The 27,451-nt window shown below is 42.2% G+C and overlaps 1 protein-coding gene across 1 annotated transcript; it reads right to left on the bottom strand.

The window, feature by feature from the left end:
• Positions 1–1,658: 1,658 nt before the first annotated feature.
• lcat (lecithin-cholesterol acyltransferase) lies at positions 1,659–26,743 on the bottom strand. Its single transcript, XM_069901353.1, has 6 exons — positions 26,493–26,743; positions 20,056–20,212; positions 13,875–13,990; positions 12,881–12,976; positions 11,113–11,337; positions 1,659–3,692 (listed from the first exon to the last, which is right to left on the bottom strand). The coding sequence occupies exons 1-6, from the start codon at positions 26,662–26,664 to the stop codon at positions 3,148–3,150; spliced, it is 1,311 nt and encodes a 436-aa protein (XP_069757454.1). The 5' UTR covers positions 26,665–26,743; the 3' UTR covers positions 1,659–3,147.
• Positions 26,744–27,451: the final 708 nt, after the last annotated feature.

The following is a 27,451-nucleotide window of genomic DNA, read 5'->3' as shown; positions in this document are numbered from 1 at the left end:
CTACTGTACCTAATCCACAACATACTTACATCTAGTACCCTGACAGCCATGAGGACACAGTCCCTATCCAGAACCTGGTGTGAGCTGGAGACACCCACCTACCCTTGGACCCAGCCACCACATACACACACATCAGCCCCTACAAGGACAGTGCAGTCCTCCCCCCCACACCACATGCCAGGACCCTCGCCCAGCCAAACTGACCACCCCCACAGACAACCAAACCCCATCCCCTGCTGCAACAGCCTTGCTCCCCCGCCTCAAGACACCTGACCAGCAACGGAGCCGAACAATAAACAAGTGGCGGAGCTGTGCAGGTCACAGAGGCAGAGGAAGCCACCTGACCAGCTAAACCTTAAGGAAAATGTAGTGATATGTATGTATAGACTGTTGCTGTTCTGTGTTTAAGTGGCTGGCCCACCCACTGATGGCTTGACCCCATGTAACCCCTCCCTCTGTGACCTGGTCATGAAGGTCAACCTCCCTGCCCCCTTCCATTCATTTGAGCACATGGAGTTGGGCCAGCTGAAATCTTATATGTATTAAAGCCTATAGTTCCTCACTCAGTCTTTGGAGCGCATCAATACACAACCAATGTTTCAGGCTTGGACCCTTCATCAAGATATGATGTTTTAGTTTTACTACTGTTTTACCTTTTACATTAGGGTAAGTTGTGTGGGCTTCACAGATGGCCCTGTAAAGAACTAAATATTTTGCCATCCTTTGCAGAAGGAGGAACATAAACTACTGTTATGAGAGAGGCTGTGAATTCCCAGGGTAAATAGAGGGGCCTGCACTTCACTATAAAGAATCATTTTTCTTGTATTTAACCCCTGAAAAGTTGAAGAAATATGGTTTTAGTTTATCAGATCTGTGTTTTAGATGTGGAGAACAGACAGGTTACTTTTTTACATTCAGTATGGGCATGTACAAAAGTTAAACCTTTCTGGGAAAAATTATAAAGTTTTTGAGAGATTTATTTAAAATGGATTTGCACCTTGATCCATTGGTATGTTTATAGGGTTATATGACTACATTAACAACAGGACTGGTTGGATAAATCTCAACTTGCATTTATACATTTAGGGATGACTGTAGCAAGAAAATGTATAGCTATTACGTGGAAAAATGATGTTGAATATACAACGATGGCATAATGAATTATAATCGTGTCTGTATTTGGAAAATATATAATTTGCAAAATAATGATCTTTGTTACAATGTGGAGTTTATATTTGGAATGTATGGGTTTGGATATTAAATAAGTGATTTTATGTGTGATGTAAAGGGTGGGCACATCAAGCAGTAATCATAAATACCCAGTATTAATTTTTTTTAGCTCCGAAGGTAGGTGGGTGGGATGGGATAATTAGGTGGGAAGTGGGGGGAGGGAGGGGGGTAGTAAGGGGTGTTTTTTTTCTGTTGTTAGAACATTTTGTACGTAGGTGCTTTGTAAAAATTTTAAATAAAATTTTCCAAAAAAAATTTCTCTGGTGAGCAGTGGGCCTTCAACCTTCATCTCAGAATTGCCACCTTTAATCATGAGCTTCACCCAATTGCACTGGTCATTCCAATCATATTTGTCAATTCCTTGATGCTAGTTTGTTTTCTCAGTAGGTTACAGGGTTTATAGTCTTTTACAAATGAAACACAAGGAGTTCATACAAAGCACTTTAATTTATTTGAGGACCCCTGGCAGACAGACTACTGAATTCTCTGTGCACATTGTTGAGCCCAGAGAGAAGTTGATCATATGATACAACATTTAAAGGCCTAACAACCCTACAATTCACAACTAAAATTACAGATACCAACCACATCATATTAAAAAAAATAATAATCTGCTGCAATAAACAGTTAAAATCCAATGTTGCATATTTAAACACTTTCTAAACTTATTTTACAAGGTTGAATAACACCAACTGACTACTTTCAAACGATTTTACTGTGTATAATTTTACATTTGGTCAGAGAATTATCAGAGTTTACACAGAATATGCAGAGACTGTAGGGAGCAAGACAAATGGATTCTTCTCAATTAAGAATCCTTTATTTTTAAAAAAAATATAATCAATAATATTACACAAATGGTCATTATAATTATTCACTGAAGCTGTATTTTTCTCAAGTGTTTGAAATATTAAAATTTCTGATTTGATTAAAAACTTTTAATCTGTTCTAGATGCAATCTTCTGGAACATTGAGGTGCTGTTAATTTATTTTGAAAGAGTTAAAAAGCTACCAGTCAGAAGATAGTAGAATGAAATTGTTTAGGATTTTTTGCCTGTACACCTCTGACTAATTTGTAGGCTTATACTCCTGTTTAAATTAGCATGGCCTTTAATAATCTCAAAATTTCTGTGTAATCTAAAAGTTCATGCCCAGGTGAAATTGGTAGTGAAGAAGGCAAATGCTGTGCCAGCATTCATTTCAAGAGGTATAGTATATAAGAGTAGAGAGGTGTTAATAGACTCCATGGGGCACTGGTGAGACCTCATTTGGAGAACTGTGTACAATTTTGGGCCCCCTATCTTAGAAAAGATGTGATGTTGTTGGAGAGGGTGCAGAGGAGATTTACTTGGATGATTCCTGGAATACAGGGGCTGGCGTATGGGGAGCGTTTGACAGCTCTTGGAGTATAGGAGAATGAGGGGGAAATCTCTTAGAGACATTTCAAATATGGAAACGTTTTGACAGAGTGAATCCGGATAAGATGTTTCCCTTGATGGGTGGATCAAGGACAAGAGGTCATAGTCATAAAATTAGAAGCTATCCAATTAAAACAGAGAGGAGGAAGAACTTCTTTAGTCAGAGGGACATGGATCTGTGGAACACATTGCCGCACAAAGCAGTGGAGGCCAGATCATTGGGAGTATTTAAACAGGAAATGGACAAGTATCTCATTAGTAAGGATATCAAGGGATATGAGGAAAAGGCTGGAAATTGGAACTCGGTGTGAGGACAATTCAGCTTAGTGTAGAGTCACGGAACAGACTCGATGGGCCTAGTGGCCTGCTTCTGTTCCTTTAATGCGATCTATAAAGTAAAACCAATAGTTTCCCAAATAAAAGGCCTTTGGCCTGTCTAAAATCAAAGACTTTTGGTGTCTGAATCAGGGCAGTTTAATCTCTGAAAGAAAAAAAAAGCCTACTTCCTGGAATCATCCTGTTGCTGGGAATGACTTCTCAATAAGACATCTTGAATGGCCTCTAAAGCATTCATGTCATAAATGTGTTCTAAATGACGTATACCGGGAAATTCCATAACATGAACTTTCTGTGCTTGGTGGTCCTTCCACTGTTTACACAGAGATAAACTCTTCTTGCTGACTGTGCTGTCACCATCTTCATAGACACTCTGCACTGGCTGACTGGATGGGAAACCTTCATCATATATATAGGTCACTGGTGTTGGTAATCCTACTCCGTACATGCAGTAAACTTCCACCCCTGGTGGACGCAACTCAGACAGAAAGCTTTTTCCATTTTTCCATTTGAACCAGCCATCTTCATATTCGATATCAGTGAAGAATCTTCTGTAGTCGTTGTATGTATAGTTGTAGGTGGGTGTGGAGATGAAGATGTGGTCTGCCGGCCAGGCCCTTTTGGTGGGAAGCAACCATGCATTGGTTGTTGTTGCGCGTTGCTGTTCTCGTATCTTTAGGGGGTCGAGAGAGAGGCCATAGTTTTCTCCTGTACAAAGAGCATTGAAAGAACAAAACCATAATTGTGACACTTGCTTTGATGTGAGCAAAAAAATATAGTGCGCAATGTTTAGTAAAGGGTAGTAGAATGCATAGGGTAAAGGGAATGGGAGGACACCCTTTTGTTGAATATGGTTTTTTTTTCCTTTCCTTGGTATGTTTTTACATCTATTCTTAGGAGGTTAGCACACTGTAGTGTGCAAGTGATGGGAGATTTGAAGATTAGAATTCCATGACTGATTGTCTGATGCTGAATTTTGTGCATCTGCTGTATTTTAATTCAGAATTTTTTCAAAACTCATTGCTTTTAAAGCTTGTCCTGAAAATAGTTGAATTCTTCCTCACCAGATCAGTTTGTCACCACACCCCAATGTCCTGGATTAATCTGCAATGTTGCTTTGGACTTCTGTGCTCAAGACTTTATGTTAAAAGCTATGAGTATGGATATTGAGTTCAATTAGCTCTAGTCAATAAAAGGAAGGAAAGCCCAAGCAGAGTGACTTGTGTGTGTGAGTGGCCCAATGTAGGAGTTCTGGTTGAGGCTTTGGCTCTTGAGGCTTTGGCTCTTGAGGCTTTGATGAGCAGTGGCTGAGGACATGCTTCTTACATGTAAGCTAAGATCAGGGGATATATTTGCATATCAATGAAGAATAGGTAATGGAGATAGCAGCAATGGCAGTGGAATGCTTCAAATACAGGATGTGGGAAATCTGGGAGAACACAATTGTCCGGGATGACTATTTGCAAGGGGTGCATCCAGCTCCAGCTCCTTACAGACCAAGCAAAGAGGCAGTCAGCTCAAAGCACCCCCTGTGGTAGTGGAAGATTAGCTATCATCTGGGTCCCAAGGTTACACTTTAGTAAGGCTCCATCTGACCTTCCACCACCCCCCCCCCACCCTACCCCTTGATGAGTAAAAAAAAGTGTCCTTAAAATACATAAAATAACATATTAGAGGTCTCTAAAGTGGTCAAAATGGACCCCTGGGGAATGATGGGACTATCCAAGGGTGTCAGAAAAATGCCAGGGGATGAAAGGGGGTCAATAAATGTCAGGGGGTGGGGGTCAATTGAACTTTTGGGGTTGAAAGAATTGTAGAGCCTGAGGCTCCTGCCCAGGAGGCTGAAGTCCTCACTCCTACTGGGAGCCTGACATCCCCATTCCTGCTGGGAGCCCAAGATCCCTGCTCCTGCTGGGCCTTCCTCCCTTTTGGGCCCCTAGGCTTAAGCCTACTCAGCTTAATGGTTAATCTGCCACTGCCCTGTGGCTGTTGCCCTCAACAATAAGTATACCATTTTGGATACTGTTGGGAGGGACAATCTGCTCAGGTCTCTGGCAGGGTCTGGTCCTTTGGGTCAGAAGGAAAGCGATAGTGATTAGGGATTCAATAGTTAGGTGAATAGATAGAAGATTGTGTGAACAAGATTGAGATTCCTGAGTGGTATGTTGCCTCCCAGATGCCAGGCTCAGAGACCTCTCTGATTGAATTCACAGCATTTTTAAGTGGAAGGGTGTGCAGCCAGATGTCGTGGTCCATGTTGCCAACCAGAAAAATAACCCTGTCCCAACTCTTTGTTTTCTATTGGTTAACCAATCCTCTATCTATGCTAATACATCATCCCCAACTCTATACATCCTTATGCATAAGTCTTTTATGCAGAACCACATTTAAAGCCTTTTGGAAATCCAAGTAAACAATGTCCATCTGCTCCCTTCTATCTGATGAACTCATTATATCCTCAAAGAACTCCAGCAAGTTTGTCAAATTTGTTTAATTCCAGTGTGTTGAATCCATGCCGCATCTGCCTGATGGATCCATTTTGCTCCAGATGCCTCACTATTTCTTCTTCAATTATAGCTTCAAGTATTTTCCCAATTGCAGATGTTAATCTAACTGTTCTATAGTTTCATACTCCGAACACTTCCTTTTTTTGAATAGTTGCGTGACATTCACCAGGACCTGCCCAGAGTTCAGAAATTTTGGTAAATTATCACCAAAGCCTCTACTATAAATTCTGTCATTTCTTTCAGTAGCCTGGGATGTATTCCATCAGGACTAGAGGGGACTTATCTATCTTTAGACCCTCAAGTTTCTTCAGGACCATCTCTTTAGTGATAACTATGACATCCAGGTCCTCACCTTCTATCACATTCATAACATCTGCCTTTGGCACGCTTGACGTGTCCTCCACCTTGAAGAGTGACACAAAATAGCCATTCAAAGCCTCAGCCTTCTCCTCATGACCCAATATCAATTCCCCCTTCTCATCTTCCAAGTGACCAAACTTCACTCTTTTGGGCTTTATATAATTATAAAAACATCTACTGTCCATTTTTATATTTTCTGCTAATCTTTTTTCATAGTCTACCTTCCCTCTCGTTATTGTTCACTTTGTGGTTCTTTGTTGCTTTTTAACATTTTCCCAATCTTCCAGTTTCCCACTGCTCTTGGCAACTTTGTACGCATGAACTTTTAGTTTGATGTCTTCCTTTACTTCCTTAGTTATCCAGGGCTGGCTGGCCCCACCCTTACTGTCCTTGTTTGTAACTAGAATACACTTTTGTTGAGCACCATGAAAAATCTCTTTGAAAACGTTCCGCAAAACATCCCTCCATATAGCCTGCATAGGAGGTGAAGATATATTACGGACGTTTTGCGCCTCAGCCTTTCTTCAAGGAATAAGCAAAGAACAAAGCATAAGATTAAAGACTGAAAACTGGCCAGGACCATAGCGGGTAATCTGGTGGTGTGAAAGGTCCCAAGAGGGCGAGTAAAAATCAACCAGGCTCTGACTCTTGGTGTGAGTAGTACCAGAGCCTGGGGCAAGTTAATTTGTTAATCACTCTGTGGTGGTGTGAATGCTCTAGTAGGTACCATTAGTGACATTAGCGCCTGTATGTGTGTGTCAGTCTGGTAGTATGCAATTTGTCAGTACGCGCTGACAAATCCACCGGCCGCCCTGTGAAAACTAACTGCACAGTAATAATTCTCAGGGCAGCCAGTGGGGTGTCACAGGGTCGTCAGAGTGCAGCCGGCAGGGCTGTCAGCACTTATCTGTGCTTTAAATCATCTCAAGATTACTTATAATACCTAATACAATGTAATGCTATGTAAATTGTTGTTATACTCTATTGTGTGGGGAATAATAACAAGCTGGTCTGTGGGTTTGTCCTAAGTTTGGACAGTCTGAAGCCCACTGCACAACCAGACCTTGGACAGTGCTCATCCCTCTCTCATCATACAAACTTTCTATAACTGCAGAAAGACAAGCAAGAGCTTGCATGAACTGAGCATGACAAATTCCACTTCTTGGTATTTGTGTGATTGAGTCAGCCTCATTCACACTGGCACTTTATCCCAGTAATTAACCACCAATCTACTGGTTAATGTACCAGTGTGAACGCTGGCATCAGATCACCTCGGGGTTGGACTGCCTAGAGAGGATTTATCATCGCCGAGGCAATCTGACACCTGGATTCCGATTAGCTCAGTGTGAAAGGGACATGGGGCATCCTGAGACAAATTAGTGGAGGATAGGTGCCCCTCTCCCCTGGATGCCTGATGGTGAGTGTGAAAGGACACAAAGAACTGGTTAACAGTGGTCCATTGTGAATGGCAAAAATGGCTTCTTGAACTGGTTTGTTGAACAACCAATTTACTGGTTAGCCAATGTGAAAAGGGCTAAATAATTTGGTTTAGGAGTTTAGGCTCCCAATTCCAAATGGAATCTCCTTTCCAAGTGAAGTAGCAGCACACCACCTCATCATGAGGAAGCTGAGACAGTTATTAATGCTCACATGGACACACTTTGGAGAAACAGGAAGCACAGGGGAGCAACTGGTAGAACCACTGGCTCAAGTTGCCAAAGACCTGGGTTCAATCCTGATCTTGGGTGCTGTCTGTATCGGGTTTCCATATTCACTCTGCGACTGCCTGGCTTTACCCCAGGGGCTCTGGCTTCCTCCCACATGTGGGTTGGTAGGTTAGTTTTCACTGTGAAGTTAGTTTGTAGGTTGGTGAGTGGACATCTGGTGGGGGGGGGGGGGTGGGGGGGGTGAGAGGTTGATTAGAAAGTGGAGAAAATAAAACTTGTGGTGAGCGGTTGGCGCAACTGTAAGAGTGCCAGTGACTGGGACTGGGGTTTGAATCCTCTGCTGTGTGTAAGGAGTTAGTACATTCTCCCCGTGGCTTCCTCCAGGGGCTCTGATTTCCTCCCATTGATTGAAACATTCCAAGGGTGTATATCAGTTGGGTATAATTGGGCAGCATGGGCTTGTGGGGCGAAAGGGCCTGTTACTGTGGTGTATGTCTAAATTTAAAATTTTAAAATGTAGGATCAATATAAGTGGTTAGGATGGACTTGCTGAACTGAAGGGCCTGTTTCTGTGCTCTATCTCTCTCTCAATTACTCTGTGACAGGAGCTGGAGTGATTTGGATTGAGACAGAAGAGAAAGCCAAACTGAACTCAGAATTACAATTTGAAACCTGCATTCTGCCATACTCAAAATATTTTTATGTTTAGATGTGAAAAACACTCCGTGCAAGGTTGGTATTAAGTTGGTGTAGGTTGCCTAGTATGAGGAAAACTACCCAGTAACATTAACCCACATGCAGCCTCCCCACTCTGAATATCGAACCCCCTCCTCTCTTCCAAAATCTGTCCCCAGTCTGAAAGAGCAGGAGGTGCAGCAGACCGAGATTTTATAGAGTCTGAGACTCAATATCTGCTGGATGAAGGTATCATCGAACCTAGCAGCAGCCCGTGGAGAGCGCAAGTGGTAGTGGTAAAGGGGGAAAACAAATCCAGGCTAGTAATTGACTATAGCCAAACTATTCATTGGTACACACTCCTTGACGCATACCCCCTCCCTCGTATTTCAGACATGGTGAATGATATCAGGTATCAGGTCTATTTGACCATTGACCTGAAAGCTGCCTATCACCAGCTGCAAATCTGTTCCAAGGACCATCCATATACAAGGCTAATGGACATCTCTATCAATTCCAGAGGGTCCCTTTTGTATTACTAAGGGAGTTTCTATCTTTCAGAAGCAGATGGACAGAATGGTGGACAAGTATGGGTTGAAGCTACCTTCCCCTACCTCAATAATGCCACCATCTGTGGCCACACCTTGGAAGACCATGATGCCAACCTCCAGAGTTTTCTCCATGCGGTGAAAGCCCTGAACCTCACTTATAACTCTGACAAGTGCGTGTTCAGGACTAAACGTCTGGCTGTCCTTGACTACGTGGTGGAGAATGACATCATTGGCCTTGATCCTGATAGGATGTGCCCCCCTGTCAGAGTTCCCCGTTCCCAAGACCACAAAGGCTTTGAGGAGATGCCTGGTATTTTTCTCATATTATGCCCAATGTATCCCTCAATGCGCAGATAAGGTTTGCCCTCTCTTAAAAGCCACTAATTTCCCCCTCTCGGCTGAAGCCCAAACAGCTTTTAACTACCTTCGGAACCACATTGCGAAAGCTGCCATGGGTGCGGTGGACAAGAATGTACCTTTCCAAGTGGAAAGTGATGCTTCAGATGTAGCCCTGGCCACTACCTTCAACCAGGTGGGCAGGCCGGTTGCATTTTTTTTCTCGGGCATTACGAGGCCACAAGCTCCAGCACTGGAGACACTACCTGGCTGGTAGAAGATCTAGCTCCTCACTGACCAATGCTCAGTCACATTCCCGTGCCCATACACGTCCACTTTATCAGTTATGAAGGCCCTAGACTCCATTTTCACTCTGTTTGGGTATCCAGCTTCATTCATAGTGACCAGGGCTCATCCTTTATGAATGACGAGCTATGTCAGTACCTGCTGGTGAGGGGCATCGTATCCAGCAGGACTATTAGCTACAACCCCCATGGAATGGGCAAGTTGAAAAGGAGAACACCACAGTCTGGAAGGCTGTCAAACTGGCCCTGAAGTCAAAAGGCCTTCCAGATTCACACTAGCAGGAAGTCCTTCCCATGGTGCACCATTCCATCCAGTTGCTACTATGTATCACAACCAATGCTACTCCTCATGAGCTCCTATTCACTTTTTAAAGAAGGTCAGCATCGGGAACTACACTCCCAGTCTCGCTTACTACTCCTGGTCCATTCCTTCTAAGGAAGCACTTGAGTCATTGTGTGATGACATTGTTTAATGGTTTTATTGTATTGTATATGTTGAACGTTTAATGGGTTTGGAGGGGGCTGGGAAGGTGGGTGGGAGGGAAGGTAGGGGGAAAAAAGGGGAGAATATGCCACTGTGTATATTTAAGAGGGAAATGTTTGTATGTATTTTGATTGATATGGTTCACAGTGTGAAAAATTTAAAAAAAATTAAAATAAGGAAGCACATGAGGAGAAGCAAAACTGACCCCCTGGTGGAAAGGGTGAAATTGCTCCACGTCAATCCCACATATGCCTACATGGAGAACCCAGATGGCAAGGAGGACACCATCTCCATCAGGGACCTTGGACCCACCACATCAGAATAGAGAGTCCGTTGCCTCAAGTGCCCTGTGAGTCACAGAGCTCATTCTCACTTAGCCCGCCTTTCCTCCCTCACAAGGGGACCAGGAGACCCAAGGAGTCCAAGGCCCCCCAGTGCTAAGGCGCTCCACCAGTATCGTCAGACACCCGCACTGCTTTAAATTTGAAAATTTGTAAATAACTGTATATTTTTTTACCACTTGTTTCTGAACCCATGTTCTCTGTCTTCATTCACAGACCCTAAATTCTACAGGAAGAGGTAAATGCAGTGAACTGGGATTTACTGGTAGGGTGTTGTAGGGTGGCTGGCCCCACCTCCCGGCTCCTCCCCAAGCTTCTCACATATAACCCTGGTTTCCCGCCTAAACCCAGAACCCTTCTAAAGACTACTGTTGAACCCTACCCTTAGTTATAAGCTAATAAAAGCATTTTTTCTTCCTCAAGTCATGCTACAGACTGATTTTCATCTTTCTTTTCTGCGAGAAAAAGTACCAAACATCTACATTATTTATCCCATAAGACTGCTAAATCATCCAGTTATCCAGTCATTGTCATCCCTGCAGTTATGTCATCTTCCTCGGTTTGAATTGGCAAACTATTCGTGATAATGAAAATTCTTTTAAAAACTGTAGATGCTGGAAATCTGAAACAGGAAAGCAAAATACAGGAAACACCCAGCAGGTCAGGTAGCATCCGTGAGGTGGTTTCCATGCAAAATCTTTGCACAGGTGCTGCCTGGCACCTGTATTTCCAGCATTTCCTATATCTCTTGTAGCATCCTGAGGTCACAAGAGTGGATACAAAAGTCTTTCTTTCATGAACAAAATATGGTTTTCACAATCCCAGCATGATGAAAGAGTATAGGATATTATCAGCTCCAGCTGAGGATACAAAGAAAGTAAATGCAGAGGGAATGTTGATACCTGAAGCAAGCACAGAGAAAGTTTTCACAGATCCACCCCAAGGGGCCCCCAGTGAAATGAATGCATGAATGAACTTGTCTTTCCACTCTTGAGGCTGATGCTTCAGGAAGTGCAAGATGAACAGATTCCCCATACTGTGGCCCATCAGGTAAACGGACTTCCTGTAGGTCATGTACATTTCTTCAATCAGATTCTTCAGCTTGTCAAAATATTCTTCTTGCTCATCTGTCAAAGGAAATTTGTCAAGTATTAAAGCCAGAGAACATTTGTGCTCCAGTGTACTGAGTCACCACTGGGAAAATGACAAATGTTAAGTCTGTCTCTCTTCATGCATTGAGTCACCAGACCCACACCCAGGTACATTGCTAGACTCAGGGATTCAGTTTAATTAACCCCATCAGTAATTTGACCAGAAGAATAAATTATTTTACTTTTATGTACTTATGTTTAGACACCATTGATTAATTTTCTGAAAGAAAGAGGTTTCATCCTATCCTGTTCTGAAGCAACCTTCTGGAGATCTGTACAGTGGATCTCAGTGCCCTGATGGATGATGGGGAAGAGAGTACAAGCAGAGGAACTGGATATGATCCTCTCACCCACCTTCCCCTAATCTCTCCCCCTAGAATCCTCTCATTGACTGATGTATCCCCAAACCCCACTGTGATCCTCTCTCCCCAATCTTCCTACAATCCCTCTCCTGCCTCTCTCCATCTACTAATATCTCCGCCATCCTCTCCCCCTGATTTCACCTGCATAATACTGAGGGTCCAATAGTTCAGTGGTTAGACTGCTGACCTTGTAAACCAGGGGTCACGAGGGGTGCTGGCCAAAGTGATGGCTCTCTGTCTTCCTTACGGTAGACAAAGTGAAAGAATTTCATGTATGTTACATTCTAAATGTAGCATTACATGACAATAATAGAACCTTTACCTTTACATCCTGATACACTCCTCAAATCTTCACCTCACTATTAATCCTGTTTTACCAACCCCTTTCTGTGACCCTCTCTTCATCTCATATAGCCCTCTCCTATTTGCCACTGTGAAATTCCTTTGACATTTAATCCCTGTGCTCCAATCTTTTTCCCAGTCACCAACATGTTTCTCCTCCCTCCTTGACATTTCCCCATGCTACCTGGCTCTCAACTCCCACCCTGCACTCCCCCACCCTCCACACAGATCTCCAGAATCTGTCATCCTGGGAGATTGGGGAGGAAAAGATTTTTGTTCGACTGCATCTTCAAGGTCTAGTTTATTGCATCCTTTGATTTGATTTTGTGCAGTTGAATATGGAAGCATTTAGGGCCCTATTCTGTGCCCCTCTAATAAATGACATACACACTGGGGAATTGCTAGTGTCTGTACTTTATCCCACAGTTGTCCCAATTAGAGAAAATACTTCAGCTGACACAAGTAACAGGAGGGTACAGGTTTAATACAAAAGGAAAAAGCACTGGAAAAGAGGTAAAATTGCCTTTGTTCAAAACAATGAGTTGTTCTTGGTATTAAAATAGATTTGGCATTCCTTTTAAAAGGAACTCCATCGTTACAAACCGGAATTATTTGCCTGATGGCAGAAGGAACAGGTGGGAATGGGATAATTAGATAATTGTTACAAAGGATGGACACAAGACCAATAGTCTGAATGATCTTCATTATAGCAGCCATCAAAACCTTCCTTCAAAGCTTAATGTCAGTATTTTTCACCCGATCATGATTTTGGTTTTAAAGTAAGTGTTGGCAAGATGCTCATTATCCCTACTTACACGGGGCTACCCTCCAGTCATAGGGAGCAGCTCGAACAGTCGCATCGCGGACGTAGCCGATGTTCACCAAGAACTGCACCAATGTGTTAAAATATCCTGCCAAAACAACAAATGAAATATCTATCCATAAATGACAAGATGACAAACACATTCCGGGGCAATAAATGCAGAAGGTTGTTGATTCTGTCACAAGAAGTAAACTAGGCAATAACTTTGTTTTCCTTATAATGAGGAAGGGCAAAAGAGAGAATTATAAGGATTGGTTTAAGTAAGGTGAGAGCCAGGAGATTTCACCCAGATGTTGGTTGGACACACTACCTCTATGGATAATGAAGGCAGGAATTTTTATATTTTACAGCACGTGAACGGCATGGTATAGAAGACGATACACAAACTGCTGGAGAATTCACCATGTCAGGCAGCATTCATGGAACGAAATAAGACCATTGGGATGAAGCGTTCTGACTTTTTCTGTCTTTTTATTTCCATGGATGCTGACCAACCCATTGAATCCCTTCAGCACTTTGCGTTGTTCCACGTTTCCAGCATCTACAGACTTCTCGTTTACCATGGTATGTACAGAAGACCACAGGCAGCATGCTGGAAAATGGGATGACTAAGGATGATTACTTTTTGGTCGGTGTGGGTGTAGATGGCAGGAGGACCTATTGCCAGACTGGACTCTTTCATTCTCTAATTGTGAATTTCAGCCCAAGGACATCTGGTGAACACTAGTGTTTCCCTTAAAGTCATCAGTGGCGGGAAAGGGAAATATGTCCTGCCTTAATTCATTCCATGCCTTATAATATGTTATGATGCTTCCCTCAGACTTGCTCTGCCCTTTGTTGGCCCAACTCCTTATTTGTCATTCAGCAGGAACACCACACATATATTCGCAGATCTGAACTATGCAGCAAAGCTGCCACAAAGGATTGTGCTGAATGGGTATTACAGGAGAAAAGTTTGGAAAAGTCATTGCGACTGCCAGCCAAACCTGTGAGTTTCAATGAATCCAGATATTCCACTGAATAGGTCTTCCCAAAACCAGGAACTCGGATCTCCACCCCAGGTGAATTGGAACTTCTGCCTGTTGTCCTATTGTAGATACGTCTAAAAAAGATGTAATCATGTCAGATGCCAGGAAAAGGAAAACATTAACAGGTTAAAACAAACTCTATGTGATCTTTGACCCATGAGTAGCGACTCACCAGGTTAATACCAGGGTAGGTCTAGAAGTTGTCATTACAGTATAAAAGTGGCATCAATGTTAATCTCTGGTTCCCTCTTCTTAAGTGTTCATGACTTGCTGAGTTGATCAGTTTTTATTTTAGATTTCCTGCAACTGCAATGTTTTCCTTTTCATGAACGAGAATGAAGATTGGTGTTGCTCTATAACAGGGCCCAATCTGCCACGTCAGTTGTAAAGTATAGGCTATAATCACTTTGCATCTAAAGCTTTCACACCATTTCTATTTCAGGAATTAAATGAGGTCCTTGGTCTGTACTCAACTCCTAGATTTCCCATTGGCCTTAGTTTAACAGGAGTGCTGGCTTGTGGGAACAAATTTTGTATTTGATTCTCATCCTGATGAGCTCTGGTCTGAACTATACCATTGTGCTGAGATGAGAGGCCTGGGAGTGTCCAGGGCATAGAAAGCCAGCGACTGGGTCATAATGCCAGCAACTGGCCTTATAAAATCCATCCAATTGCCAAGGGAGCAGAGTCAAAGACAGATTCCGCAAAACAGAGGAACATTACCAAGGAGTCATTGTCACGGAGAGACAGCAGGGAATAAGGCAGGCCATTTTGCCCATCAAGCCTACACTGACCATCAACCATCCATTTACATCCTACGTTAATCCCGTTTTTAAATTATCTCCACATTCTCATTCACTCCCTCCAAATTCTTCCACCAACAAACACACCTGAGATAAATTACAGCAGCAGATTAACCTGCAAACACACACGTCTTTGGAATGTGGAGAGAACTGGAGGATTCAGAGGAAACCCACATGGTCACGAGAGAGATCGTGCAGAATCCGCACAGTCAGCACTCCGAGGACAAGACTGAACCCTGGTTGCTGGGGCTGTTAGGCAGTGGCTCTACATGCTGTGGAAAAGGGAAGAGCCGTGTTGAGTTCACTTTTTATGAGGAGCTTAGAGAAAGGCAAAGCATCACGATGCTGGGAATCTGAAGTAAAGTCAGAGTCCTGGAAATATTCAACAGGCCAGGTGGTGTCTATGAAGAAAGAATCAGGGATTTTGTTTAAAACATGAGCTACAGCTCCCTGCAGAGATTGCAGCTAATATGTCTTTGCTCTTCAGACTCGTGGAAAGTGAGACTCATCCATAAGGAGGTCTCCCAATGACAGCCAGAGTGCAGCCGAGATAAAGGCTGTGGTGGAACATGGTATTGAGGGAATGTTCCCCTCCCCGAAGACCCCTAATAAAGACCGAAAGTCCTAGTCTCCTCCTTTATACCTGCCCTTGGACCTGAGCCAGCAGCATGCTGAGGCATGCTTGGATCTTTAGATCAATATAGCCTTTGGCCCTTACTTCATGTCTGTGAGTGGTCACTGATCGTGCTACAAAGACTGAACTGTTGTATTGTGAATATCCCCAAGCAACCACTCGACAAGGATTACCACATGTGTGGCCCACTGCAGAAGTGCCTGGAGGCCCTCCATTGAGGTATGGAAAATACAGGGTATTATACTGTAAGCCAAGCAGGCAGATTTACCTCAATCTTCCCTACATCGCTGTGGGGTTTTGATCCAATGATCATTGGGGGATCAAAGGTGGAGAGGATGAGCAAATTTTTCTTGGGAGTCATTATCTCGGAGGATTTTTCCTGGACCCAACACACCAATGACATTGTGAAGAAAATCTGTCAGTGCCTCTATCTCCTCGGGCAAATTTCTACAGAGGTGTTGTGGAAAGTGTGCTGACCAGCTGCATTACGGTCTGGTATCTGGATACCAATCCCCATTTAGCGTAAAGCCCTCCAAAAGGTAGTGGACATAGCCCAGGATATCAGAGGCAAAAGTCTCCCCACTATTGAGAAAATCTACGGGGAATGCTGCCGTCAGAGAGCAGCAGCCATCATCAACGATCCACCACCCAGCATATGATCTATTCTCGCTGCTGCCATCAGGAAAGAGGTAGAGGTGTCACAAGACTCACATCACCAGGTTCATGAACAGCTGCTACCCCTCCACCATTAGACTCCTCAACAACAAACTTAATTAGGAACTCATTTAAGGACTCTTACTTTTTCACTTTATTGATTTCTTTTTCCTCTCTTTATTGCACAGCTTGTTTACGTTCTTTATTTGTTTACATCTATACGCTGTATACAGTTTTTTTTGCACTACCAATAAGTGGTAATTTAGGGTTGTATGTGATGACATATATGTACTCTGACAATAAATCCTTGTTTTAAGATTCAAGATTCCTTTTATTGTCATGTAGTAATACAAATGATGTAATATTCACAAAATTAGTCAACTTTTGACTGCCTTGAGGCAAACAGAGTCACTATTATCATTGCCCGGTGCCCCTAACAATAGGAGGAAGAGAAGCAAAAGAAAGACACTTCAGAGACGCTGACTGTCCTTGGATTCACCTCCAGTACTTCTGCAGCGACAGACTCCTGTTTGATCCATTAGCAACTTGAGCTCCAGATTCAAACCTCTGACATGATCAGAAGCTTTCAGAGCATGAGGCGATTTGGAAGACTTTCTTGCCCTCAGCACTCTCTAGTATCCCGGTCAATTATCTGATCCCTGGTCTGGATGAGCCAGTATCCAGCAGCCTGGAGACTGGTGCGAGGCCATTGGTTCATCAGCCACTGAGCTCATCGCTGATCTGCTGCTGTTGTTACCTTACTGTAGGGTCATCTCTCGGGTTTCTCATTCTCAATGGGGATGGTCTCTTGTTTCTGGTGCCCTGTGCCAGTCTGCTGCTCACCCAGAGTCTGAAACCCCTTTGGACCGCTGTCTCGCACATACACCATCAGCTCGGGCCTTTGTGGCTACAGGTTGTTAAAAATACACTTGATTCCTTAGCATGTTGATTAAAACCTGTAAGGAGCTGTTGCTATCATGTCTGGGCAGTAGGACCCTGTGAACATCACTCTGTCGCTATTCTAGCATTTCTTACTGGGAGTTATGAATAAAGTTTGTAGGTTGCACATCATTGATCCAATATCAGTCCATAAACCATAGATAAACATTGAAGCACTTGAAACCATAAAATAAAGTCAGGCCCTTTAAGGTAAATTGTTTCCAAAAGTGTCGGGTCTAATTTCATGTTGGATGGAACTTCAATTCAAAATGATCATCACTGGATTAAATCTGCCTTTATATATAACCATATAACCATATAACCACTTACAGCACAGAACAGGCCAGTTCGGCCCTACTAGTCCATGCCGTAACAAATCCCCACCCTCCTAGTCCCACTGACCAGCGCCCGGTCCATACCCCTCCAGTCCTCTCCTATCCATGTAACTATCTAGTCTTTCCTTAAATGTAACCAATGATCCCGCTTCGACCACATCTGTCGGAAGCTCATTCCACATCCCCACCACCTTTTGCGTAAAGAAATTTCCCCTCATGTTCCCCTTATAATTTTCCCCCTTCAATCTTAAACCATGCCCTCTAGTTTGAATCTCCCCCACTCTTAACTGAAAAAGCCTATCCACGTTTACTCTGTCTGTCCCTTTTAAAATCTTAAACACCTCTATCAAGTCCCCTTTCAATCTTCTACGCTCCAGAGAAAAAAGCCCCAGTCTGCACAACCTTTCCCTGTAATTCAAACCTTGAAATCCTGTCAACATTCTCATGAACCTTCTCTGCACTCTCTCTATTTTGTTTATATCTTTCCTATAATTTGGTGACCAAAACTCTACACAGTACTTCAAATTTGGCCTCACCAATGCCTTGTACAATTTCATCATAACCTCCCTACTCTTGAATTCAATACTCCGGTTTATGAAGGCCAACATTCCAAATGCCTTCTTCACCACACCATCTACCTGAGTATCAGCCCTGAGGGTATTATTTACCACAACTCCTAAATCCCTTTGTTGCTCTGCACATCTCAATAGCCTGCCATTTAATGCGTATGACCTATTTACATTTGCCTTTCCAAAATGTAACACCTCACACTTATCTGTATTAAATTCCATCAGCCATTTCTCAGCCCTCACTTCCAGCCTTCCCAAATCACCTTTTAATCTACGGTAATCTTCCTCACTGTCCACAACACCACCGATCTTTGTATCATCTCCAAACTTGCTTATCCAATTCTCCACCCCTACTTCCAGATCGTTAATATATATAACAAACAATAGTGGACCGAGGACCGATCCCGAAGGAACTCCACTAGTCACTGGCCTCCAATTGGACAAACAATTTTCTACCACTACTCTCTGACACCTCCCATCCAACCATTGCTGAATCCATTTCACTACCTCCTCATTTATACCTAATGCCTTCACTTTTTTTCCTAACCTCCTGTGGGGAACTTTGTCAAAAGCTTTACTAAAGTCTAAATAGACAACATCCACAGCTTTCCCTTCATCAACCTTTTTTGTAATCCCCTCGAAAAACTCAATCAGGTTTGTCAAGCATGATCTACCCCTGACAAAACCATGCTGATTACTTCCTAGCAATCCTTGGGAATATTTTGTCCGGTCCCAGAGATTTATCCACCTTTATTTTTTTCAACACAGCCATCACTACCTCCTCGGTTATCCTTATATGCTTCACTACCTCCCCACTATTTTTCTTTACCTCAACTGGTTTAATATTTTTTTCCCTAGTGAATACCGATGCAAAGAAATCATTCAAAATTTCCCCCATTTCCTCTGACTTCTCACTCAGCCTACCCTCACTATCTACAAGGGGTCCAATTTTATCCCTCACTAATCTTTTACTTTTACAGTACTTATAGAAACCCTTTGGATTTATTTTTACTCTGTCTGCCAAAGCCACTTCGTGCCTTTTTTTGGCCTTTCTAATTTCTTTCTTAAGATTCCTTCTACACTCCTTGTAGTCCTCCTTCAAATTCTCAGCTCCCTGCTCTTTATACCTCTTGTACACCTTCCTTTTTCTCCTAACCAAATTTCCAATATTCCTTGAAAACCAAGCCTCCCTATGACTTCCAGCCTTTCCTTTGATCCTCACTGGGACATAACTACTCTATACCCTCAAAATTTCTTTTTTGAATATCCTCCATTTCTCATTTACACCCTCACCTGAAAATATCCTGTCCCACTCAATACTCCCCAAATCCCTTCTTATTTCTTCGAAATTTGCTCTTCTCCAATCCAGAACCTCAACTTTAGGCCCCTCCTTGCTCCTCCCTAAAACTACCTTAAAACTAACAGAATTATGATCACTAGACCCAATTGGATCTCCAACATTAATGTCTGATACCTGACCTAGCTCATTCCCTATCAGAAGATCCAGTATTACACTGTCCCGAGTCGGTTCCTCTATGATTCGCATGTTAAAAATAGTAGCAAATCTATCCACACTAATAGAGTTTAGCCATTACTGAAGAGACTGGACATGCAGTTTAGCCCTGATGCATCATTCCTGTATAATTTTGTACTCATTTAAGAAAAGCGAGCATCAGAACATGAGAAAGAGTGACTGGGAATGGCTGGGAATTTCCATTCCAGCCGTTGAATGTTCCACCCAATCTCCAAGAGCTCCCTTCGATCACACCATTGGCACCTCCTGACAATGTCAAACCATACGATCCCAGGAAAGAAAAAAAACATGTCCGAGAGGTGCTAGTTACTGCTCCATTCACAGAGAAGACAAACCACTCAGTCATTCGAGTCGAAGTCAAAACATTGGTGTTGTCAAAAATCTGTGCGCAGAAAAATTCTCCAATCGTAGAACACACAAAATGCTGGAGGAACGTGACAATCAATGGCTTCCATGAAGGCAATAGAATGGTCTTGGCCTGAAATGTGGTCTATTACCTTTCATGGATGCAGCCTGACCCACTGAGTTCCTCCAACATTTTGCATCTTGAGCCAGTTTTACAGCAACTGCAGTGTCTCTTGTTTACACCCCAACCCCATAGTTTTCCAGTAAATTCAGCATGAAAGTCCAGGTTATCAGAGGTCAGCAGGGCTATGGAAAATTTGCACTACCTGATGTTATCGATCCAGCAGTCAATTCCAATGGGCAGGAACATGTTGATGTTGAGCCACAGGGTGAAAAATTTGTTGGTTCTCATCAGGCACAGCCAGTGCACCAAGGCTTGTTTGTTTAGCTTCGCCTCCAGACGGTTCCCTACGTGTCCAGGCACTTGGCAAAGAAGGAACATAGGGTTACCACAAATCAGTCACTGGGTAGCAAAATGGCTGTCAACTCACCCTCACTTTGAATGGATACTGGGTGGTCTCTGAAATCAAAGGTCAAGCCTTTATACTGGGCTTCTTAAAAACTGGATGCAACAAGTTGATTGTAAACATGCTTGATTTGAGTACAGTTAAAAACCTTTAATTCAGCAACTGCAGGACCTTTACTGACCTATCCAGCAGATTTCCAGACTATCAGATGTTTAATTAATTATTCATTTTTACAACAGAATAATAACTTTTCTAGTTAACCTGGTAAGTTTAAAGAGGGTGTGGGATACAAAGCCTGACAATCTTAGGAATAGCATGGGGAACCAGGAGGACCCTCAGAGAGTGGAAAGCGAGTGTGGGAACCTGGGCCACAGTGAGTGAACCGGGAGCATGGGAACTAGTGCTCCGGTTATTGGACCTGAGCTTAGCGATCATCATCTACTGAGATCATCGGAAGTTTCGAAGAGTTGGATTGGTGGTGGACGATCAGAGTTTTACTGTCATTTGCATGGATATCTCAGAGGGCACTTATAATGAAACCAGATACTGTGAACCTGGAGTTTGTTCCAAAAGGATTTTTTCCCCAGGGTAGGCGACTCTTGATTTAAAGTGAGAGGGAAAAAATTTAAAAGGGGCCAGAGGGGGCACTTTTTTTCAAATAGAGGGACAAGCTACAGGAGAAATGGTAGAGATGGGGACAATTGTGATGTTTAAAAGACATTTAAACAGGTACAAGGATAGGCTTTCAGAGAGCCATGGGCCAAATGCAGGCAAATGGGACAATATTGGACAAGTTGGGCCAAAGGATTTGTTTCTGTGTTGTAAATCTCGATGACCTCATGACATTAGTGCATCCATTGGGTTTCAAAGAATTCCAGATCTTTCATTATCAACACCATGTCTGATCTTAGCTTCTGAATCCATCTTTATCCTCTGAATTTGAGCTTGTCAGTGTAGGTTTCATGGCTGGTCTTCTGTGGGTTATTTCGGACCTCTTGCTCCCAGTTTTGTCTGTTACTCACTGCTGACCGCACAACAATTAATGAAAATTGTCTGTTACAGATAGAGAGCATTGTACTCCCAGCTGAACTGATTCCATCCCAGTTCTTTGAAGAAGAATACAAGACTGAATAGAGATGTAATTGTCATCACATTCTCCTTTTAATTTCTGGACATAAAATTATTTTTACACTATGGAGCAAAGCAATATCATCAACACCCATAGCAAACAAACTAAAAGATCATTAAAACCTAGAAGTCAATTCCGACAGGTGGCTTCTTAGAATCCCCACTCGACTAACCCAATGTCGTTGATGGTCAGGACAATGATCCAGTAGCATTGAGGATGGGGTGGAGAAAATTGAAAACAGTTAAAGAGAATTTATTTCTGTTTTGTTTATTTTTAGGTCTAACAATTAGCAAATGACTGTGGGTGGGGGGGGGGAACTCTTTTTTGGGAATGATCTCAGTCAATCTCTGCTAATAATGGACTCATTGCAAAAAGTGTAAAAGCAAAATCAAGGCAATTTGCTTTGACAAGTCAGCTGCTAACTCTTTGATTCTAGGTCAGTGTTTTCTTTCACTATCTTTTCCTTTTCCTGTGTCTGACCACTCAATAGTTTGTGGCAATAATTTTATTTCCATTAACATGATTATGTCTGTCATTAACATTTTTTGCTCTCTATAATAACCACTTCCCTTTATGAGGTTATCAAGATGGGTGAATAAGTGGCACAAAAGAGATAATGGTTATGATTTAAAATCCATTATAAAGTTGAGCGTGCAAAGTAATCAAAATTGGGAATTAAATATTCATAGATTACAGGCAAACGGACGAGGTCAGAACAAGTGAATGAGATATAGGCAATGCAGAGGAAGGATTTTAGTTTGCAATATCATGAAGTAGGATCAGGTGAAGTGAAGAAGAAGCAAGATATGAAAAACATTGGAAGTTGTCAATCTGGTCCCAAATGGTAATGTAATTATAGGTGCACTTAACTAGGGCAATGCAATACTCAAAGGTAAATTGGCAAACCAATTTAACTGTGATAGTGTCAAGATCAAATTAGTGAAATCTTTAAAAGTTAGTTGTTAGAGCAGTGTGCTGAGGACAAATAAGTGAACACTCCACTTGAATAGTGAAATGAGGAAGGTTCAAATAATTATCTGGAAATTAAAAGCACTGAAGAAAATATTGGTCGTAGAATTTTGTATAGAGATTGAAAGTGATTTAGTAGTTCAGTTTGAGACTAGAGTCAGCTCTGAATAAAGGTGTGAGATTGATTATGTTTATGGTGAATGTTAAAGAATATTAAAGTATTCAAAGGAAGCTTAAATCTGATATATCTTGAATGCAAAATGGATCAACAGAAAATATTATCCAGCTATGGTTATCAAAAGAAGTTAGGGATAGTATTAGATCAAAGGAAAGGGATTTAACTAAAAACAGACAGCATGTCTGTATATTGGGACATTTTGAGAATTCAGCAAAAGAAAACCAGATAGAGGAAAGGGAATATAGAATACAAATAAAGGGAAAACACAGACTGTAAAACCCATGCAGCTAAATAAAAAGGAAAAGATTTGCAGAATTAATGTGCAACCTTTACAAACTGAGACAGGACAAATTATATCAGGGACCAAGGATATAACAGAGGAATTAAATAAATATTAACAAATATTTTGTGGCTACTTTCAAGGAAAAAGTCACAGAAAACCTTTTTTGTAACAATAGAGACAGAAGTTTAGAGTGAATGAAGAACTTGTGGTATTTACCAAGAGTAAGAAAATCAGTACTGGAAAGATTAATGTAACTTTGAGGCAAAAATCTCCAGGATCTGGAAACCTGCAAAATCATTGAGGACCTCTGCCACACTGAACATAGCATCTTCCAACTACTCCCATCAGGAAAGAGATACAGGAGTTTCAGAGCCAGAACCACCAGGCTGAGAAACAACTTCTTCCCACGGGCAGTGAGAATGCTGAATGACTGGTGAACTGCTCATACAAACTCTCCAAGATGCAACTTTTCTTTGGCTTGGCTTCGCGGATGAAGATTTATGGAGGGGTAATGTCCACGTCAGCTGCAGGCTCGATTGTGGCTGACAAGTCCGATGCGGGACAGGCAGACACGGTTGCAGCGGTTGCAGGGGAAAATTGGTGGGTTGGGGTTGGTTGTTGGGTTTTTCCTCCTTTGCCTTTTGTCAGTGAGGTGGGCTCTGCGGTCTTCTTCAAAGGAGGTTGCTGCCCGCCGAACTGTGAGGCACCAAGATGCACGGTCCGAGGCGACATCAGCCCACTGGCGGTGGTCAATGTGGCAGGCACCAAGAGATCTCCCCAGGCAGTCCTTGTACCTCTTCCCCGGTGCACCTCTGTCTCGGTGGCCAGTGGAGAGCTCGCCATATAACATGATCTTGGGAAGGCGATGGTCCTCCATTCTGGAGACGTGACCTACCCAGCGCAGTTTGATCTTCAGCAGTGTGGATTCGATGCTGTCGGCCTCTGCCATCTCGAGTACTTCGATGTTGGAGAAAGATGCAACTATTTATTTAACAATAACACTTATTTAATATTTGTATATACCTTCTGTGCACATGTATCATTTGTCTGTATGTGTGTTATGTCTAGGTGCATTTGCAGTGTGTTGCACTGAGGACTGGAGAACCCTGTTTCGATGGGTTGTACTTGTAAATAAGTAAATAAATAAATTTGAACTTGAAGGAAGGTGGTGATGGAGATAAAGGATGCACCAGTTATCATCTTCCAAAATTTCACAGATTTCTAGTGTGGTTGCCACAGGTAGGAAGGTTGTAGATGTATCTTTGCTATTTAAAGGAGAGAGTGGGAATCTTCGGCACATTCGTGGAGCAGTTTGTATTTGTGTTGCTACTGCACACTTCAAATAACTCTGCCAGCATGAAGTTTGCATATTCTCCCTTGTGACAGCATGAGTTTATCCTGGGTGCTCGAGTATACAGTAACTTCTGTGTCCCAAAAAATATGGTCATATGTTACTGGCTATGGTGAACTACCCCTAGTGTAGCTCATGGCAGGAGAGTGGGGCTGGGGACAACAGAGTTGATGAGCACATGTGAGAGAATCACTGAAAGGAAAAATAAGAAGTGAATGGGGCTGAAGTGAGTTGGCATAGAATCAATGGGTTGAATAGCTTCCTTCAGAAAAGTGTGGGAATACAGGAGACAATAGACTAGTGAGCCTTCACCTGTAAAATGGAAAATGAATAAGCTCATAAGGAACAGAACGTTTACAAATAGTAACAATATTATGCAGGGGTAATGGAACTTGTTTTTAATGCTGTCGTCATTTTGCCAGTGTAGTGTTCCATTGGTTACTTTCTTTCTCCTGTTCGCCTAACTATCTAACTTTCACCTCTGGACTGGGCGGAAAGCTACAGAGATCTATGAAAGGGAAATCGTGCAAAACAGATCCACTAGAAATTGTGGAGTTTGTGATTTGCCAGACAGATAAGGGCAGATTGGTTGATCTGTCACATATTCATTTCCCAGCTAACATAACTGAAAAACAGATCATCTCATCATCAATTGCTCTGTTTGTGTCCCCAAATGGGCTAAAGGTATTCCGAGAGTGACTACATTTCATTAAGGTTTTACCGGCTGTGAACTGGGATGAGCTTAATGGAATAAAACGTATTGCAAAGTTGCTGAATAAACAGACTTTGTTTAAATAGTGGGAGTGGGAGTGGAATTGTCACAATGAACAGTGAGTGAACTTTAGCAACACACAAAATGCTGGAGGAACTCAGTCAGTCAGGCAGCTTCCATGGAAAGCAATAGCCAGTCAGGAATAATGAAGGGTCTTGGATGAACTTTGACCATCTTTTGCCTTCCATGGATGCTGCCTGAGCTGTTAAGTTCCTCCAGCGTTTTGTGTCTTGATTTCTAGCATCTGCAGTCTCCCTTGTTGAACTTAATGTGTGAACTTTGATCCACCATTTTAAAAGAAAACAATATTCAAGCTTGGGCAAATATGCTTTGGGTCAAAGATAATAAAAACTATCATGATCTTTGCTGTTCTTTCACATCACAGCTGAAACTCTTGAAACACTAACAGACTGCTGGAAGCCATAACAAATCTCAATTAATCAGATCCTTATTGTATATCTGAGTCAAACACAAAAAGCTCATGCTTAATGCTTAATGGCCCAGAGCCAGGCAGAGGAACTGGGGATAAATTTTAATTCAAACTTGCCCAGTTGTTCAACATCTTAATTTACATTTTGCTTTTCCAACCTGAAATTTTACATGCCACAGAATGATGAAAATCACTTCTCGTTCAAACTTAACTCACACTGTTGAGCAGTTCACAATCATATCAAGAGGCATGAGACTTCTTTACAATGGCTGCAACTAAATCCAATGAAAGGATATTGAAATCAGGGTTACCTATTTGAACTGAACAAAATGCTTCTTAATCAGAAGTACAAGGAAAGGTGGCTGTCATTGGGTTAAGTATTTTACATCTTAGCCTCCTTACACTTGGACAAGAGAAATATCACCCTTCTTGCTTAGAGTAATAGATAGTATTTGGTTTCTGGTGGCACATGGGATGGGTTACCCTGATCTCTCCAGGAAGCCATTTCACTTATTCAATCAGGAACATGAGAAACTAAAGCAGAGAGTTCTGCATCCTCTCTACTGCATTTTTGCTGTCCTAAACTTTCTGTACTGTCAACCTTGAGATCAAAAAGGTACTCAGCTTACATTAAAATAGGAGTCGTGACATACGCCTTATTCACACAACTTGATACAATCAATGCCCAGCTGATAATGTGCAGCACAGCACCCCGTTATAGACATTGAGTTATAATTGCAATTCAAATGAAAATCACACAGTATTTAGAAGAGGCTGTTGATGCACAGGCAAATTGTCAAACGAGGCTCCAAATTTCTTTTACATAGCACATAATTCATTTTCCTCCTTTAATGCTGAAAGCAAAATGCAAGTGCAACTTTTTCCGAGATTCTTGTCACTTGTATAAACCACAGCAGGAATAGATTTCACTTTGGAAATGTGACAGTGAAATGCAGCAATGATACAGATGCCTTGCTTGTCTTGGGGGGGGGGGGGGTTCAAATTAATACATTTATGGGCTGTGCGGGTTCCTTTCATTAAATGCAAGCAATATCTACATAGTTCTTCTATAATAAAGAATCAACTATATTTAATTTCCCCAATGCCCCATTAACCATGCTCACCGATGATCAAGGGTGGGACCTCACTCTGTCGAATGTTTGCATCTTCTGGACTTATTTGAGGAAACAAAACGTTGATGATCCACCATCCTGTCGAATTTGTTGCTGCTGGCCGGATAGAGGTGACCACCAAAAATAGGGAGAGGACAAGTGTTGGTGGAGAGAGAACTCTCATTTTTGCACTCCCTCTCAATCCGAGACAAGCTCACTGGGAACTAGCAGACCTTTCAAGGTCCTGCCGCTTAAAAGTCAGATAGTTCAGGCTGAGTAAATACTTAATCGGCTGATACCCATCCTTCTGCCAACAATGGATTTTAACTGTGATCTCATGAAAAAGAACAACAAACAAATATGAGAAGCTGACAATTAATGAATGAAAGAATCCCAGAATAAAATATGTTTTGTTGCTTCTTTTGTGGAGTATTTTGCAATATACATGCATTTTGTAGAATGCCTTTTACAGTGTATAAAACCAAGGAAGAACATCTCAAATGTAATAATTCTTGCAGGATTGTAAATTTAAGCCAGAAATTGCAGACAATTTTGAACCATACTTGGATTGCTCTTACATGAAAGGACAGAAATCAATTGTGATTGCTAGCACTGAGTAAAATTGTCCAATTGAAACCTGATGTCTTTAAGGAAAGAAAATCAGCCAAGCTATCATTTTGGGAAATAAGGGTGTATTTCTCCCCCTCCTGGCCCTTTGCACATGTATTCAGCCATGAAAGTATAACACCTGTTGAGAACATCTACAGTGCCCTCCATAACGGTGGGACAAGGACACATTTTTTCTCTTGTTTATTTGCCACTGTGCTCCACAGTTTTAAATTTGTAATCAAATAATTCACATGGGATTATAGGGCACAGTCGAGATTTTATTCAAGGATGTTTGCATTTACTTTCAAGTGTGGTTCCCAAACGTGTTCTCTCCCTTGATGCAGAGAAAGCATTCGATTGAG

The sequence above is a fragment of the Narcine bancroftii genome, chromosome 10 (genome assembly GCF_036971445.1).
Source record: "Narcine bancroftii isolate sNarBan1 chromosome 10, sNarBan1.hap1, whole genome shotgun sequence".
Taxonomy (NCBI): domain Eukaryota; kingdom Metazoa; phylum Chordata; class Chondrichthyes; order Torpediniformes; family Narcinidae; genus Narcine; species Narcine bancroftii.
The sequence above is the reverse complement of the archived record's forward strand: the minus strand, read 5'-3'. Positions and strand labels throughout refer to the sequence as shown.

Coding starts and splice junctions, on each gene's coding strand:
- lcat (XM_069901353.1), bottom strand. CDS start 26,664: ATGAGAGTTCTCTCTCCACCAACACTTGTCCTCTCCCTATTTTTGGTG. Junction 20,213..26,492: donor GGTCCCACCCTTGATCATCG/GTGAGCATGGTT, acceptor TTCTTTGCCAAG/TGCCTGGACACGTAGGGAAC. Junction 11,338..12,880: donor TGACTGGAGGGTAGCCCCGT/GTAAGTAGGGAT, acceptor TTCCTTTGACAG/ATGAGCAAGAAGAATATTTT.